This window comes from Heliangelus exortis, chromosome 5 (genome assembly GCF_036169615.1).
Source record: "Heliangelus exortis chromosome 5, bHelExo1.hap1, whole genome shotgun sequence".
Lineage (NCBI taxonomy): Eukaryota > Metazoa > Chordata > Aves > Apodiformes > Trochilidae > Heliangelus > Heliangelus exortis.
In genome coordinates this window covers 4,002,787-4,017,064 of record NC_092426.1, presented here as the reverse complement: position 1 = coordinate 4,017,064, position 14,278 = coordinate 4,002,787, and the positions used below count along the sequence as shown (strand labels likewise).

Genomic DNA, 14,278 nt, shown 5'->3' with positions numbered 1-14,278 from the left:
TTAAAGACTTGCTTGGTTTTTTTACAGAAGTAAAAAGCAAGACACTTGCTCTGTGCTTCAGACCAAAGCCTTACAGGGACAAGAGGAGCAGGAAGGGACAGCAGTGGTGAGGATTAAAAGAAATACTCTGTTTGGAACCTGGCTTTGCCTTCTTTCATGTGAAGGGGAAAAAAAAGCAGAACTTCCTCAGGTGGGAGCATTTAGCACTGAGCTGGTCTGGCTTCTGTTTGGGATCAAAGACAGGAGAATGAAGAGAAGGGCACATAATACTCATGCTGAGAGCACACTGTGGATTTCCACAGCATCACTATGCTAACAATCTGCATTCAGTTCTATTCCCTTCCCAGAATTTCCTCCACATCATTTTTGCCATGTTTTAGCACTGAGTTCATTGAAATGATACACACAACCATCCACAACACCCTTTAAAGGCCTTTTTCCTGGGAAAGAGTTACTACAGGAACCATCAGACTAAAGCAAGTTCAGATTATTCCTCCTTGTATTTATTTTTACCACTTCTCCTGCCACTTTAAAATGCTCCACCACACTGGAAGCCCCAAAAGTGTCACTAAATTGAGACAGGCCAACTTACTCAAGCCTGCCACCTCTTCTCTCTCCCTTTTCCAGACCATTTATGCACCCATTTCCCAGCACACACTTCACTGAAGACCCAGTCAAAAGCTTTATTATAAAAATCAAATGAAGCTGCACTTTCTTATTCTACCAATGCAGCAAATGTCTTCCTTCTCACCCTTAGAGAAACTACAGAGCCTTGCAAGGGACTCTCATCAAAACCTCTTTGGAAGTGCCACTTTAATACACAAACCAAGTTTAGTATCTGCTTGCTAATGCCTTCAAAGAGCTCCAGGAGCCTCCTGAGACCTGGCTTCCCCTACAAAAACCTGCTGCCTCTGCCACCACCCACCCTCTCTGTTTGTTCCTCACTTGCAAACCTACCAGCTTGACATTCTGAGATTCAGTGACCAACCTTTCATCAGAAAAATCAGAAGAGCAGCAGGACCCTGAGTGGGCTTTAAAGGAGTTAAGAAAATGGAGTCATGACCATTCACAAGAAGTCTATTTCTAACAGCTAAAGGTCAGAAGAAAAAGCCTAAGGTGGCAGAAGGCAAGGAGGAGTTATGTTGCTCTCTGTTCATCTAGAAACATGAAGCAGCTTTGCTGAGCAGACCCAAGAAGTCAGAATGAAAAGCTTTGACAATTTAGCTGCAGCCTCATGAGAAACAATTTGGAGGGCAGCAGGAGAAAAATAAGCATTTTATTTTTTTCTGTCAAGGCAGATGTGAAAAAAAAAAAAAAGCTGACAACATGATAACCTGAGTAACAAAGCCTAACACCAAGGCCTTGACAGTCATATTAGAAGGTGGAATGCAGGAAAACTGCAACAGCTTCTACTATACAATTTCCCTTTCCAGATTTCAAAGCCCTCACTCTTCACAACTGCAGGCACCACGTTTGTATTACCCCATCTCTTACTCTGCTGCTGCTACCATACCATGCCACATTGCTCTTGCCTCAGCAAACAGAATACTGTCATTTATTTTAACACCCAAAAGTCAGTTCAATTTTACAAATCAACATTCAATTGTATTAACTACTCCACAACCCCCAAAGTCTGGAAAATGTACTGCAAATAAGCCCAAGAAGAGCTATGCTGCATCTTACCTTAAATTCTTCTTTTGTGGTTGAAATCTGAGCAAGTTCTTCCCGGAGCTGATCTTCAAGAGTTCTTATTTTGTCATCTTTGATGTGAATGCTGAGACAGAGCACAAGAGTTAAATGCCTTCCCTCATCCCTGCCTTACAAAAAGCAGCAATTCAAAAGAAGATAAAAGACTGACAAACATTGTTTATCAAACCCCAGAGCTATTTACCTTTTCTGCATCCTTTCCAGCTCATGTGCAGCAGCAGCCTAGATATAAAGAGGATTAACAGAGACTTAGGATACATCACATGATTCAATCAACCTTTCATTCCACAATATTAAAAAGCTAAAACAAGTCATTTGGCCTCTCAGCACATGACTTGCCAGCAAGAGGGAAAGGGCTGAGCTTCTCTTTGTGCATTTTTAAAACACCAATAAATACCAGGCAAGCATGCAATTATAGAAAGGGAAGATCTTGAAGAGGTTCATTTGGCAACCAGGATTATCTCTAATCTAACACTTGATTTCCACCTCTGTAGCAAACAGGTCACACAGTAGCCAGAGAGACAGCTTTTTTTTTTTTTTTTTTTTTTTTTGTTCTAAAAAGGCATCTGTGGTGAGGTGGGGGATTTTGTGTGCTTTTGGGGTTTTTAGAGGGATGTTTGTGACCTTTGTATGTAAATGCCTGGACTGCATATCCAAGCACAGCTGAGTTCATGCCTGGGAACTCTCCTGCACTTTGCCTGCCTGCAAATTTAAACCAAGTCCCTGCTTCAGTAACTTGGGTATTCCAGGAAGAAAGATGTCACTGATGACATTAAGAAGCAGGCCTCTTACCAGCTACAGAAACTCCAGGGAATTACACAGCCCAGTTCAGCAACCTCACACCTTTAATGCTTTTAATTCAGCTCGCTGAAAGCCAATGGATCTGCATTTGCCTCAGTGACAGGACAGGCAGTGGGATGAAAGTAAAATTAAGTATTTAATGAAACAATTATTTTACCTGTTCATTTGTCAGTGCCTGTAATTTCTGTACTTCTGATTTCAGAGACAGGTTCATGTTCTGCAAGACCTGAGGGAAGGAGAAAAAGAAACAGCTGCACTTTGCATGGAGGTGCAAAGTTCACTCTGCAGTGCAAAAGTATTTCAGGCCACTTTTTGAAGGCCTCTTAGTGGGAATAGCAAGGAAAAACCTTGAGCTTTCTTAACAGCTTCCAGCATCAAGCACTGCCCTTGCCTAGAAGGGCAAAAAAAAGAGCTGCTTCTAGACCCAAAGGCAGCAGCCTTGTGGGCTTCATTCTGTACACACAGCCAACAAGCCTCTTCCCTGAATAACTGACATTTACAAATGTTTTATTATACCTTCAGCTCCTCCTCTTTGCTGGCTAAGTTGGCATGTTCATTGCTTAATGAGTCCTCCATCTGCTTTATCTGCTTGTCCTTTTCTGCAATCCTGCACAAAGGAGGAATGATGACAGATCAGTACTCAAAGGTCTTGGATAGAAGTGGTACAGAAAGCATCAGGGCTAAACACAAAATATACATTGGCCCCCAAGCCCAGCTCCTACTCTAAATCTTGCTGACAGGATACTTTGGGTCCAAAAGCCTTTCCAGACATTTTAAATGCTGTTTGCTTGCCAGAAATTTGAGATATTCTCTAGGCTGCCCCATCTCCCAAAGGGAGCAATCTCCTGGCACAGCCACATAACCCAAATATTAATAATAATCCTCCTGGTCATGTACATTCCTGCACACTGCACTGATTCCTGCACAAGGACCTCTACAAGACAGGAAACTTCTTTCTGTGTGGCATGTAGAGCCACATACAGCCTCCAAATCCAAGGCCAGACATGGAAGGGAAATCCACAGGAAGGTTTCCCAGCTCCCAAATCAATCTCACAGTGAGAACTTGAAAGTACAGCCAGGGACATTTCCTTCACCAGTTTCCCCCCTACATTACACACTACACACGTGTAAAGAAAAGGTGGTGTGCATTAAAAGCCAGTAATGCCTCCCAAATACCAGAGAAAAAAAAGCAATGCTCACACTTTGTGTAGTTCTTCTGCCAAGACTGAAGCTGAGGTCTGCAGAAGGGAAAAAAAAACAGCTGAAAGTAAAGCAAGTCAAAGAATCATCATCTACACTGAGCCAGGAATAGTATTTCTAAGACTTATCTAGTTATTTTCAATAGGCACAGGATGCTTCCAACTATTTCCTGGCTAAGGAACACTGAAGGAATACCAGCACGTGGTGATTTCCCTTCCCCCTCTGGCCTAAGGCAACATGAAGGGGAAAAAATGAACCTCTTATTTGCCCTTTATCAGATTTAAACCAGCTACAGGAATCACCAGCACTTATCTCCCAAGGATTAAGTGCTTTACAGGACATTCTGTTGACAAACCACTCAAACTTAAAAAACTAAAACCCTGCAGAGTGCATCAGGACTTGTGTTAGGTACAGAAACAGCAGCACAAAGCACCCAAGTGGTGTTTTTTTTTTTTTCCTGTGGAAAAATCCTATTCCTCTGTGGTTACCCACAAGGGAACATGAGAAACCCATCCCACTGGTTACCAAGGCACCTCTGCAAACTTTATTCACATCCAGTTGGTGACAGAACTTCCAGGTTCATTTGTTCTTCACATCTGTTGTTCTCCTTATCCAGCCTTAACTCCCCCCAAATCCTGGATCTCACTGAGCCTGTGCCCAGGCTCAGAAGTAAATATTTAACTTTGGGGGAAATCATTCTCACTGGAAACAGGGAGGCTGAGTAGAAGCCTCATTTGAGGAAGCTGAGGTTCAGCTCTCATCAGCACCAAATTATTTCCCCAGGGGGCTGGGGTAGGACTGACTTCACCTGAACTTTAAGTCATTTACCCCATAATGGGACCCTACAGCAATTCCTGTACAGCCTGATGTGGATCACAGCATAGAGAATAGCACCTGAGGGAAAAAAATTCAAAAAAATCAAAGGGAAACAACCAGTTCCAGTCCCAAAGGGAAGTTTTATCAGCCCTCATGTCCAGAGCAACATGCAGTCCAACCTCTTTCCTAAAGTGCTACTTTCACACCAGTGTCCATGGTGAAAAAATTCCTGCATTTCCACAGTCAATGGGGCTGCATTCCTTCCAACAGCCCCTTTGCCTAGCCCAGAACTAAATGGTAAAATTTCCCCTGGGATTTCTTTCCCAAGTCCTTTTAAAGGACCAGAATGAGAGGAGTAGGTCATAAAGATGCTGTAAATGTAAAATTGTCTCTTCCTTTGCTACTCTGCCCACCCAATGGGTTGCAGCACTTTAAGCAAAGCCAGATGACACCTTTTCAGTCTAATGCTGAATTTAAACTACATCAAGTACATCCATGATCAGGAGAACACAGCACCCAACTGCACAGGAACAGTTTCCACTCATGCCCACAGAAATTACAGCTTTTTTCACCCAACTTCCAGGACCCAGCTCTACATGGAAGCAACTTCAGTGTCTGAGGTTCTACATAGTTTTTACAGCTAGAATAATTTCTCAAAGAAACTGGTCCAGCTACAATTTTAGAGATTAAAAAAAGAGAAAGGCACTGTACAGGTTTGATAGGTTTTGGGTGTTAGGCTTTTTTTATCTTCTACCCAAAAATCACCACTGGAAGGAAAAAAGTTTTACATGGGAGCTACCATAAGACACTGTTTCTCAACCAGATGCACAAGGGAAAAGCATGATCAGGTAATTCACAGAAGGACTGCAAAAAGACCAAAGAACAACAAGATAGAATTGTACACATGCAAAGGTACAGAAACTAAACATTCAAAAAGGTATTCTACCCTTTGGTTAAAAATGAAAGCCAGTACAGAAGGAAATAAGTGGAAATTTCTCCCCAAAAGGACAGCAGAAGCTTAAGTTTTAAACCAGTTTGAGAAATATTAGAAAACAGGTTGCTAACAAGTCTTTGCTTTCAGCACCACATATCTCATACCCAGCTACAAAAAAAAAAAAAAAAAATCTGACTTCCATTAAAAGTTCACAATTCATGACTACAAAAGAAAGTCTGAGAACATGCTGTACCTGGGCTGCCATTTGTGAATGAAACTTCTGAAGCTGAGCATTCAAAGCATCATTCTGCTCTATCAGCTCCTTGTAAGAAAGCACAGAAAGAAAAGCAGGCTGAGATCTGCAGCTAGTCAACTTTTGCTAGGATTAGCTCTTAGCCATGATTACGTTAGTAAGAACAGTTTAGGATTTACATGTCAGACACTTTGCAAAGACACTGTTTTTCTCCCCACTAAGATTAACCAGTTTGAGTGGAAGCATAAGACCCTGTACTGTATAAAAAAAAAAAAAAAAAAAATAAATACTCCCTGCCCCATCATATGCCATTTCCCTGAAGCCCTCAAGAGCTGAGCCAACACTGCCTCTCACCACTGGGTGCCAGGAGAAGAGAGATCCCTCCAGAAGAGCTGACACAAATATCCAAGCTGCTCTTCCAGGGTGTTTCCCCAGACTATAGCTTGAGTCAGCATGTTTCCCTGACTTGCCCAGAGTGCTTTTCAGGTCTGAGATGGCCCCAGACCTCCACACAGCCCAAGATCTCACTTCTTTTATTGCTCGGATGACAGAGCCGCACACGGTTTTCTCCTCCTTTTTTAGGAAAAGCTTTGCTAAAGCAACATTTCAAGGACATTGCTGTGTTTCCACAGCCACAAAGTGGGAGGAAAAAAAGAAACCAACCCCTTAAGATACTTGAGCAATACTACCTGCACCTGCATTTGCATGGAGTCCTCCGCAGTTGCTCTCTTTTGCTCAGCCTCCATTAACTGCAGCATCCTCTGCTCCAGCTGCTGTTTTGACACCATTGTATCAGTAAGTTTACTGTGCAAGCTCTGGATTTCATTGTCTTTGGCCACAAGCTTATTCTGCACATCTGCAGCAGAAATGTCAGGGTTTTAATTCAGAAGTAAATATTTAACTTTGGGGGAAATCATTCTCACTGGAAACAGGGAGGCTGAGTAGAAGCCTCATTTGAGGAAGCTGAGGTTCAGCTCTCATCAGCACCAAATTATTTCCCCAGGGGCTGGAGTAGGACTGACTTCACCTGAACTTTAAGTCATTTACCCCATAATGACCTTTTTTGGGGGGGAACAGCCAGATGACTGCAGTAAGCATTACTTGGGAATTGTGTTATGTGGGAATTTTTGATACATGCCTTGCTGTGCTGCTTCATGTTCAGCTGTTCTTTTCCTGAGGTAAGCCTGGATTTCTTCCCATCTTCTCTCTGCTTCCTGCTGCTGGACCTTCAGATTTGAAGAGAAAGTTGATGAAAAGAACCTCTAATTTACTTGAAACATTCAGAGTGCATCTCTTTGGTGTAATTCCTGAAATGTATGGCAAGGAACTGAAATTGTTTCTTGTTTCCATTAGGGCACATCAAAGAGACAGAGTGCCCTGTAATCCTCCTCCTATTAATTTGAAAGGCAAATTGGGAACAGGATTTTATTACAGGCTCTTAGCAGGGTGGTTTCTGTAATATGGAAGCATAGCACCTTTGTCCTGCACAATCAGAATTAACACCAGAAGCAGGACAAGCCACATAAATCTGCAGCTAGTAATTAAAACTCTAGATAACTCTCCACTAACTAGGGCTAGAGACAAGGAGGACTTCTGGTAACTAAGATTTAGTAGCAAACTTGAAAAAAGTAATGAGGTCTGGATTGGTATTTTCACCTGAAAACACTAAGTTTCTCTTCTGAAAAGAATAATTGGTACAAAAGACAAATTTTCTTCCAAAGAAAAGGAAAGAGATGCATCCAGAAGCCAGTCCATTTACATTTTAACTCTTAAAATGTATATTTATTTTAAAAACTAGACATGCATCAAAGCAAATGCATGCAGTTTCACATAACAATCATGCAAGGACAATGCCATCTGGATGAATGACCCCCAAAGAGCAAATCTTGCTGGAATTATCCACTTCTAGAAAGCTATGTCTAACATCACCAGTTCAACTTTTAAATTATATTTACCAGGAAGGTTAAGTTTCACTTCACAGGGAGGTTTGTGACCACTCAACCCCAAGAGTACTGAATAAAAACACTAAATAAACCCATCAGTCTACCTGAAAACAGAAACTTGGATGTACAAAAAAGACAGATTTAGTGCCCAGGGCAGCACCTAAAGCCTTTCTCACACCTCTCACACCCTGCCTGATTCAGAACTGGGCTTAGATAAAACCTTGAGAGCAACTTGACAGGCAAAGAAAACCCAAATCACCTTTAGCTGGGCAACTGCTTGCTCTGCATTCTTCTTCTGGAGCTCCTCCTGCTGCAGTTTGCTGTTCTTCTCCCCCAGCTCATTCACCAGCCTAGCACAATCCTGGCGCAGCTTGTTCAGTTCAGCAGACTGCCTAAAAATAAACATTTTCACAGCTTTTTTGTTTTGTTTTTTTTTAAACAAGAAACGCTGTAACAACAGCTACTCAAATATCAACACTAAGTCCTATATTTGCAGGCAGAGAGCTCTACCAGGTGGTTTTTTGTTTGGGTTTTTTTCTCTCTTCCCCCCCCTCCCCCCCCCCCCCACACACACACAGTTTTATCCTAGGAAAGGGATGAGGGTCAGGAATTCTTGGCCATCAGCACAGCAGCTACAACCCACTGAGGCAGAAAGAAAAGGTCAGCAATAAGCCACAAGCATCAGGTCCTTTAAAAAAAAAAAAAAAAAAGCTGACAAGCAGAATTTGGACAGGCTTCTATAAACTAAAGAGGCTCAGCATAAGGTCCCAAATCAAAATTCACATTCCTTACCTCTTTCCATGAAGGAAGATGGATATCAGGCTTACTCAAGACTATTCCTCCTGGACTACTAACTGCAGGCACCTTCTCACACTATAAACTGCTTTGTGGCCTTATCTATTAAGTTATGAAGGTATCTGATGCACTCTCTCACTTAGGGAGAGAAGATGAACTGTATGGCAGCAAGGAAGAACATCAAAAGTCTCCCCCCTTTGTGTCTAAGTAAATAAAAAGCATTTTCTTTTTATCTTAAGTTTGCCTGAATGAAGGATTTTTCAAGGTAACTGTCTAAGAGATAACAATGCCTGATTTCTACAAACAGGACACCTAAATCAGGACACCAGGACCCTTCTAGTGCTCATTCCATCAACCTGTCCCAGAAACATCACTGCAAGGAGCAGAAGACACCTCTGCTGAGATGCACCTGGTGGTGCAGAAGCTGCTACCAGAAAGGTCCACATAGAGACAGCATCTCTGCAAGAACTGCATAGCCAGAAAATGAAGATACAGAGCCCCTTCTAGGTCTTGAGAGTGGTTCTGACATTCTGGTGTCCAACAGTGACAAATGAAACACCTGAGCATCTCAAGTGTTGGGTTTGCTTTCTATAGACAGAAGTCTGCTGGCAGCAATTCAGCCAAGTAACCACACACCCTACCAGGGAGCTTAGCTTTTAGCACAACATCTCCAGTCCTCTCCATAAGCTCAGGGACAGCTTAAGGGATAGCCCAAAAAAGACAAAACCCTGAGATGCCTCTTTCTGTCCCCAAACATCTGCAACACCAACAGATAAATCTCAGTGCCACCCCAGAAGCAACATTAACTGCAAGGTGTCAATTTTTTTTATTACTGCCAGGATGATTTATGAGTTTAAAGCTGTTGTCCTCCCAAGAGGCCAGAACATCTCCTGAAGTCCCAGGGGAAAGGGTACATTCCCTGACAACAACCCCACCTGGGGCTGAGCATTTCTGCACTTCCTTCTACTGAAGCCTCAGAATCCCCTCTCTAAAAGCTCAGGCTCCAAACTGAAGGAAGAGAATCATCTGTTTGGAAAGCTTTGGCACAATGAAAACACAAACAGCCACCTTCCCAGCCCAATAACTGTGTTCTGAGTTTAACCACAAATTCAGACAGCTCAGGAGACAGAAAAAAAAAAGCTGTAGAAGCCAGAGCAACTCCTCAGGGAAGGCTAAAAAAAAAAAAAACAAACCAGAGCTCAGAGTAGCTGCTAACATACTTGCTCTCCATTTGATTGGTAGAAGTACTGACAGCATCTCTCAGGATACCATTTTCCTGTTTCAGGTGGCTTATTTCTGCCTCCATCTGCTCACGGAGTTGCTGGAACTGATGGAGAAAGAGAGATCAATTCTAAAGATTAAACTAAGGAGGAGTAAAAATCCAGTAACTTATAAACAGTAGAAAAGACATCACCACAGTTAAAGTAAATAATACTAAATGGATCTTTTGGCAGAGGGCAGCTTCACAGCCTTTGACACACCCACTCTCCACTTAAATTGTGCAGCTCAAATACCCTCTTAGTCAAATAAAAGCACTGTTTTCTTTTTGTATCAGTTTACCAACCTGTGCATCAAGGCAATTTTTTTATTTTTAAATAGTACACAAGTAGCATTTAGGACCTACTGCTCAGCTGTGTGCTTGTCAGATACTCAGCTTCAGATACTTGCCAATAACTAGATATCAAGAAATCATTTTTCCAAAGGGAAATAATTTAGATGCACCACGAGACATCTACAAAGCCTCTAAATATAGCAGTAGTAGAATAAAATAACAATATACTGATTATAGCTGAAAAAGATTATAAATTGAAAAAGTAAACTTCACCTAATAACCTGAAGATAATGAAATAGATCCTTAATTTAGGCAATAATATGCTTGGATTGCATTTTCAACAGTGATTTAAAACTGAGGCAGAAAGAAGCCCTGATAAGCCAAAGCTGCTTCAGAATAAAATAAACAATAATTAAAATACAGGATTAAAAGTAAAAAATGGAATGCATATATGCAGATGCCAGCACAGCTGGTCTTACAGCCCAACAGCCTGCTTTGAAAATCCTCAGGCACATATTCCTACAATACTTGTTCATGGGTATGGCTGACATGATTTTTAAGACCCAATTTCAAGCAGCTGACCCAGCAATGAGGATTTTGTGTGGGAAAAAAAAAAAAAATCCAAACAAATGCTTGTGTAACAACCACAGCAGGAAAGAGTTTCTGGCAGGGCAGCCACCTCCAGCTCAGCCCTAACCCAGGTAACAAGCTGGTGCTGGGACATTTGTTGGGGGGTTCTTTACTGACCCACTGACTCCACCACCTCCCCCCCCCCCTTTTTTTTTTTTTTTTTGGTAACACCAACAGATACACAAGATTCCAACAGAAGAAAGAACACAAAGCCCATGTAACTGGAAGCTTGGACAATTAAGTTTTAGCTTCTCTGCAAAGCTACAGCACAGCAGCAGAAGGAGCAGAACCAGAGCACTGGTTCCCCCATCCTTTCTCCAGCTTTGCCTGTGACAGCAGAGTTTTCAAAAGCCACCCAGTCCTGCCCAGATCTCCTCCATCCTCCCCAACCATCAGGGAGACCCTCTCATTATGCACTTGGCTGTACAGGTCCAAAGGAAGCTGTCTTTGCTCAGGAGAACCTGGTTCTGCTCCAAAACTGCACAGATGCTCCTCTCCCAAGTGCCAAGACAGACAATCCAGTATTAAAGCTGGAAAGTTCACATGCTGGGCTTGATGCTGACATTTATATAGCAAAAAAAAAAATAAAAAATACTTGCATGTTAAATCTAAATACCAGTATAGAAGGAGACTTTTTTTTTTTTTAAGAAAAAACAGCTTAAACTCTTCCAAGGTCACTCCATTACAGTACAACTTCAAGAGAGGGAAAAAATGCTAATAAAATACAAATGTCAGCCCTTCAAATATTTTCAGCAAAGCACCCTTTCAAAGAATATTTTTTCCATATTATGCTATGTTGTCTCTCTGCCCTATAATTTAAAAAGAGATTTATCAGCTGGGAAATGATCATCATTAGTTGCCTGCTTCAGTTGAGCATTTAAATTAGATTTTACACTTCAACATTTCAGGAAAAAGGAAAAGTAACTGGATCAGAACCCAGCTGCTTACTTAGCAATGGTCTTTTACAGACTAGGAAAGTCACCTGTGAGAACACCCTGGGGGTTTTTTCAACCAGGAAACTGCCCCAAAGCTCCCCATCTTCATGTCATTACCACCAGCACTAGTGAAGCCAATTTGTGAGCCAACACAAATAAGCAGCAATTTCTCAGCACCAACCTACTTGTGCATGAACAATTCAAAACACTTCTGGTCAAGTATTTACCTTGATCTTCATCTGCTGAGATTCTTGGTAGCTAACATGGATTTTGCTCTGAAAAGTGCTGTGCTCCTTCTCCAGCGCGTTGATGCGCTCTCGCATTTTGGCTGTGAGTAACCCACTCCTCTCCTTTTCTGCAACCAGCTCCTTGGGTGAGAAGTGAAAGGAAAAAAAAAAAATAAAAAAAAAAAAAAAATCAGCTACTGCTCCTTGCTAGAGCCTAATTTTCTGTGTTTTAAGCTAACTAAAACTTGTTATTTTTAGTGTGCATCAAACCGAAGTTGGCATCAACCTTCACCCGGTGGAATTACAGCCTTAGACCTGACCAAGCTTCCAGCACCTTTCTGAGGATTTAGGATCAGCATATTTTCACATTTATTAAAAAGAGGCTTTGCCAATTTAAACACTAATCTTTCATTGTCTCAGACAAAAGCTGGATTTGTATTTCTATTGAGCTGGGTCAAGTTACACGGAGTCCCAACAATTAAAACCACAGATACCACACAGAATGGAGCTTAGATTTTCATTCCAGGTTTAGCAAAATGGAAGAGGACAAGTATAGGGCTGTGGCAAAACTATAAAGCATTTTAGAGCAAATAATCCCTTTGATGCAGGTTTCAAAGCCAACACTGAAAACAGGAGATGGGTTATTAAAACCCAGCAACAGGCAGAGAAGCCCTGGATCCCACCAGAACGTTGCCTTATGATGGTTTTCAAATGAAAATACACATTGCTATTTAGATTAATAATTTATTAGTCAGTAATTCAACCAGACACCTGACAAATCCATAGAGCTGCTCTTCTGCAATACAAATGCACTTGCTGTAGCAAGAAAAATGATCAAGTGCCACTTTCAGCAGCTCCCATCAGAGAATGAGGGCTTTGTACCACCTAAGCTTCAGATGTCTCCAGCTACACAGCTCCTCCCAGCACCAGGGAGCCCTGACACATAACTCAAGTGCTCAGAATTATTACCCTGAATGCCCTCTCTCTCTCTTCAGCATAATTATAGCTTTTTTCCCACATTTTAATTTAAGTAAAAGCTATTCTCTCTTTCAGATCCAACTCCCTAGCTTCAGGAGGCTGTTCCCCTGAATGACAGAAGTGACATGAGTTCCCAAGCCTGTGTTCTTGGAGGTTTTTAGGAAATTGAGTCACACCACCTGTTTTAAGCCTCTTCTGCAAATGCAAACAGCTTGACACAAAGCCTTCTCCAACCTGTATTTGCACCTGCTAAGATGCAACAACAACAAGGACACCAAGACATACTGGAGCTTCCTTCAACCTCTCCACCAATTCCACCATCCAGCTGCAGTCCTCCAAAACCCAGCTACCCTCTCCAGACACTGCCAGAGATCCTGGGAGGATTAACTTACACCAAGCTTGTGTTTTGCCAAATACCTTCAAGGTCAGGCACCTCTTGCACTCATTTATCCTCTGAAGTTATCACTTTTATCAACACCCCTGCAGGAACACCTCTGCACCTTAAAATATCTCTGCAGCTTCTAGCAGTGTTTTAAGAGAAACACATTAATTACAAGAGTTTTTTGTCAAGCTGAGCTTTTTCCTTTGTTTATGCTGCTACTTAAACAACTGCACTGCAGCAACTTTGCTTTTACCCTTTTTCTCCCAGCTTTCAGGAATGTCCATTTCTTTCTTCATCTCTCATCTCCCCCCAATCCAAATGGCAAAATAAAACCCCAAGGGCCCCTACTTCTCCACAGCTCCCACCCTGCCTTTACAAGCACCTCTTTGTAGATGTTATTTTCCCTACCACACCAACATCCCACACTCAGATTCCTTTATACACTCCCTCTGCTTCTTCTGCAGCAGATACACCTCCCCCTCAATCCTGAGCCAGCTTCCTTTTCCCCCTAAACACAGAAATCCTTTCTCCCTACAGTTACATTCTGACTATCCCAAACTTCTCCATCCCACCTGCTAACATACAGCTCCCTGTGCCCTCCCAGGACCTCCACTCCCTTCTTCCCATCTCTCCTGCCAAAACTCCCACCAACTCCCATGCCTCTGGCCACGCTGCTTTCACCTTTCACAATCCAGCTTTCCCTGCCCACAACAAGACCTTCCTGAGCATAATGCCCATGAGCTTCCAAACTAGTCAAAACATAAGACTCCTCCCCCCAAAAGACTCCAAAATTAACTCCAAAACTGCCTAATTTTTCTACTGTAACTACTTCCCTCTGAAACCTGCATAAAAAGTCAAGTTTCATGAACTAGCCTGTATCCCTGTAAGTCCAAAGCTATTAGAGCTGCAAATCAAGGGGCTAAATAAGCATTCTACACTTTGTCACCCCCTTCTTGAAGAAATTAGATGAGTGAAGATGAAGAAAACTGATGAGTGCTGTGTCCAGAAGCACACAAGCATGTGAGCTCTAGAATATGTACCAAATCAAAGGTGCAGTGCAGCAAAGGAGTTTGATATTTGCATCCAGAAAACCATATTGGACTCATGGAGGAAATGGTTTTTAAG

General features: G+C 42.1%; 1 protein-coding gene across 18 annotated transcripts in view; it reads right to left on the bottom strand.

Annotated features, from left to right (window-relative positions):
- KTN1 (kinectin 1) overlaps positions 1-14,278 on the bottom strand; it is a 79,735-nt gene that overhangs the window by 31,368 nt on the left and 34,089 nt on the right. For 16 of the 18 annotated variants that reach the window (XM_071745218.1, XM_071745222.1, XM_071745229.1 and 13 more), the window contains exons 6-16: positions 11,794-11,934; positions 9,670-9,776; positions 7,914-8,046; positions 6,850-6,937; positions 6,401-6,567; positions 5,712-5,780; positions 3,709-3,746; positions 3,025-3,115; positions 2,666-2,734; positions 1,892-1,929; positions 1,684-1,774 (exon numbers count right to left, since the gene is read on the bottom strand). In XM_071745218.1, coding sequence (XP_071601319.1) covers positions 1,684-1,774; positions 1,892-1,929; positions 2,666-2,734; positions 3,025-3,115; positions 3,709-3,746; positions 5,712-5,780; positions 6,401-6,567; positions 6,850-6,937; positions 7,914-8,046; positions 9,670-9,776; positions 11,794-11,934 — 1,032 coding nt within the window. The remainder of the gene's footprint in view (positions 1-1,683; positions 1,775-1,891; positions 1,930-2,665; positions 2,735-3,024; positions 3,116-3,708; positions 3,747-5,711; positions 5,781-6,400; positions 6,568-6,849; positions 6,938-7,913; positions 8,047-9,669; positions 9,777-11,793; positions 11,935-14,278) is intronic. The other 2 variants (XM_071745227.1, XM_071745236.1) reach the window with 1 other exon arrangement.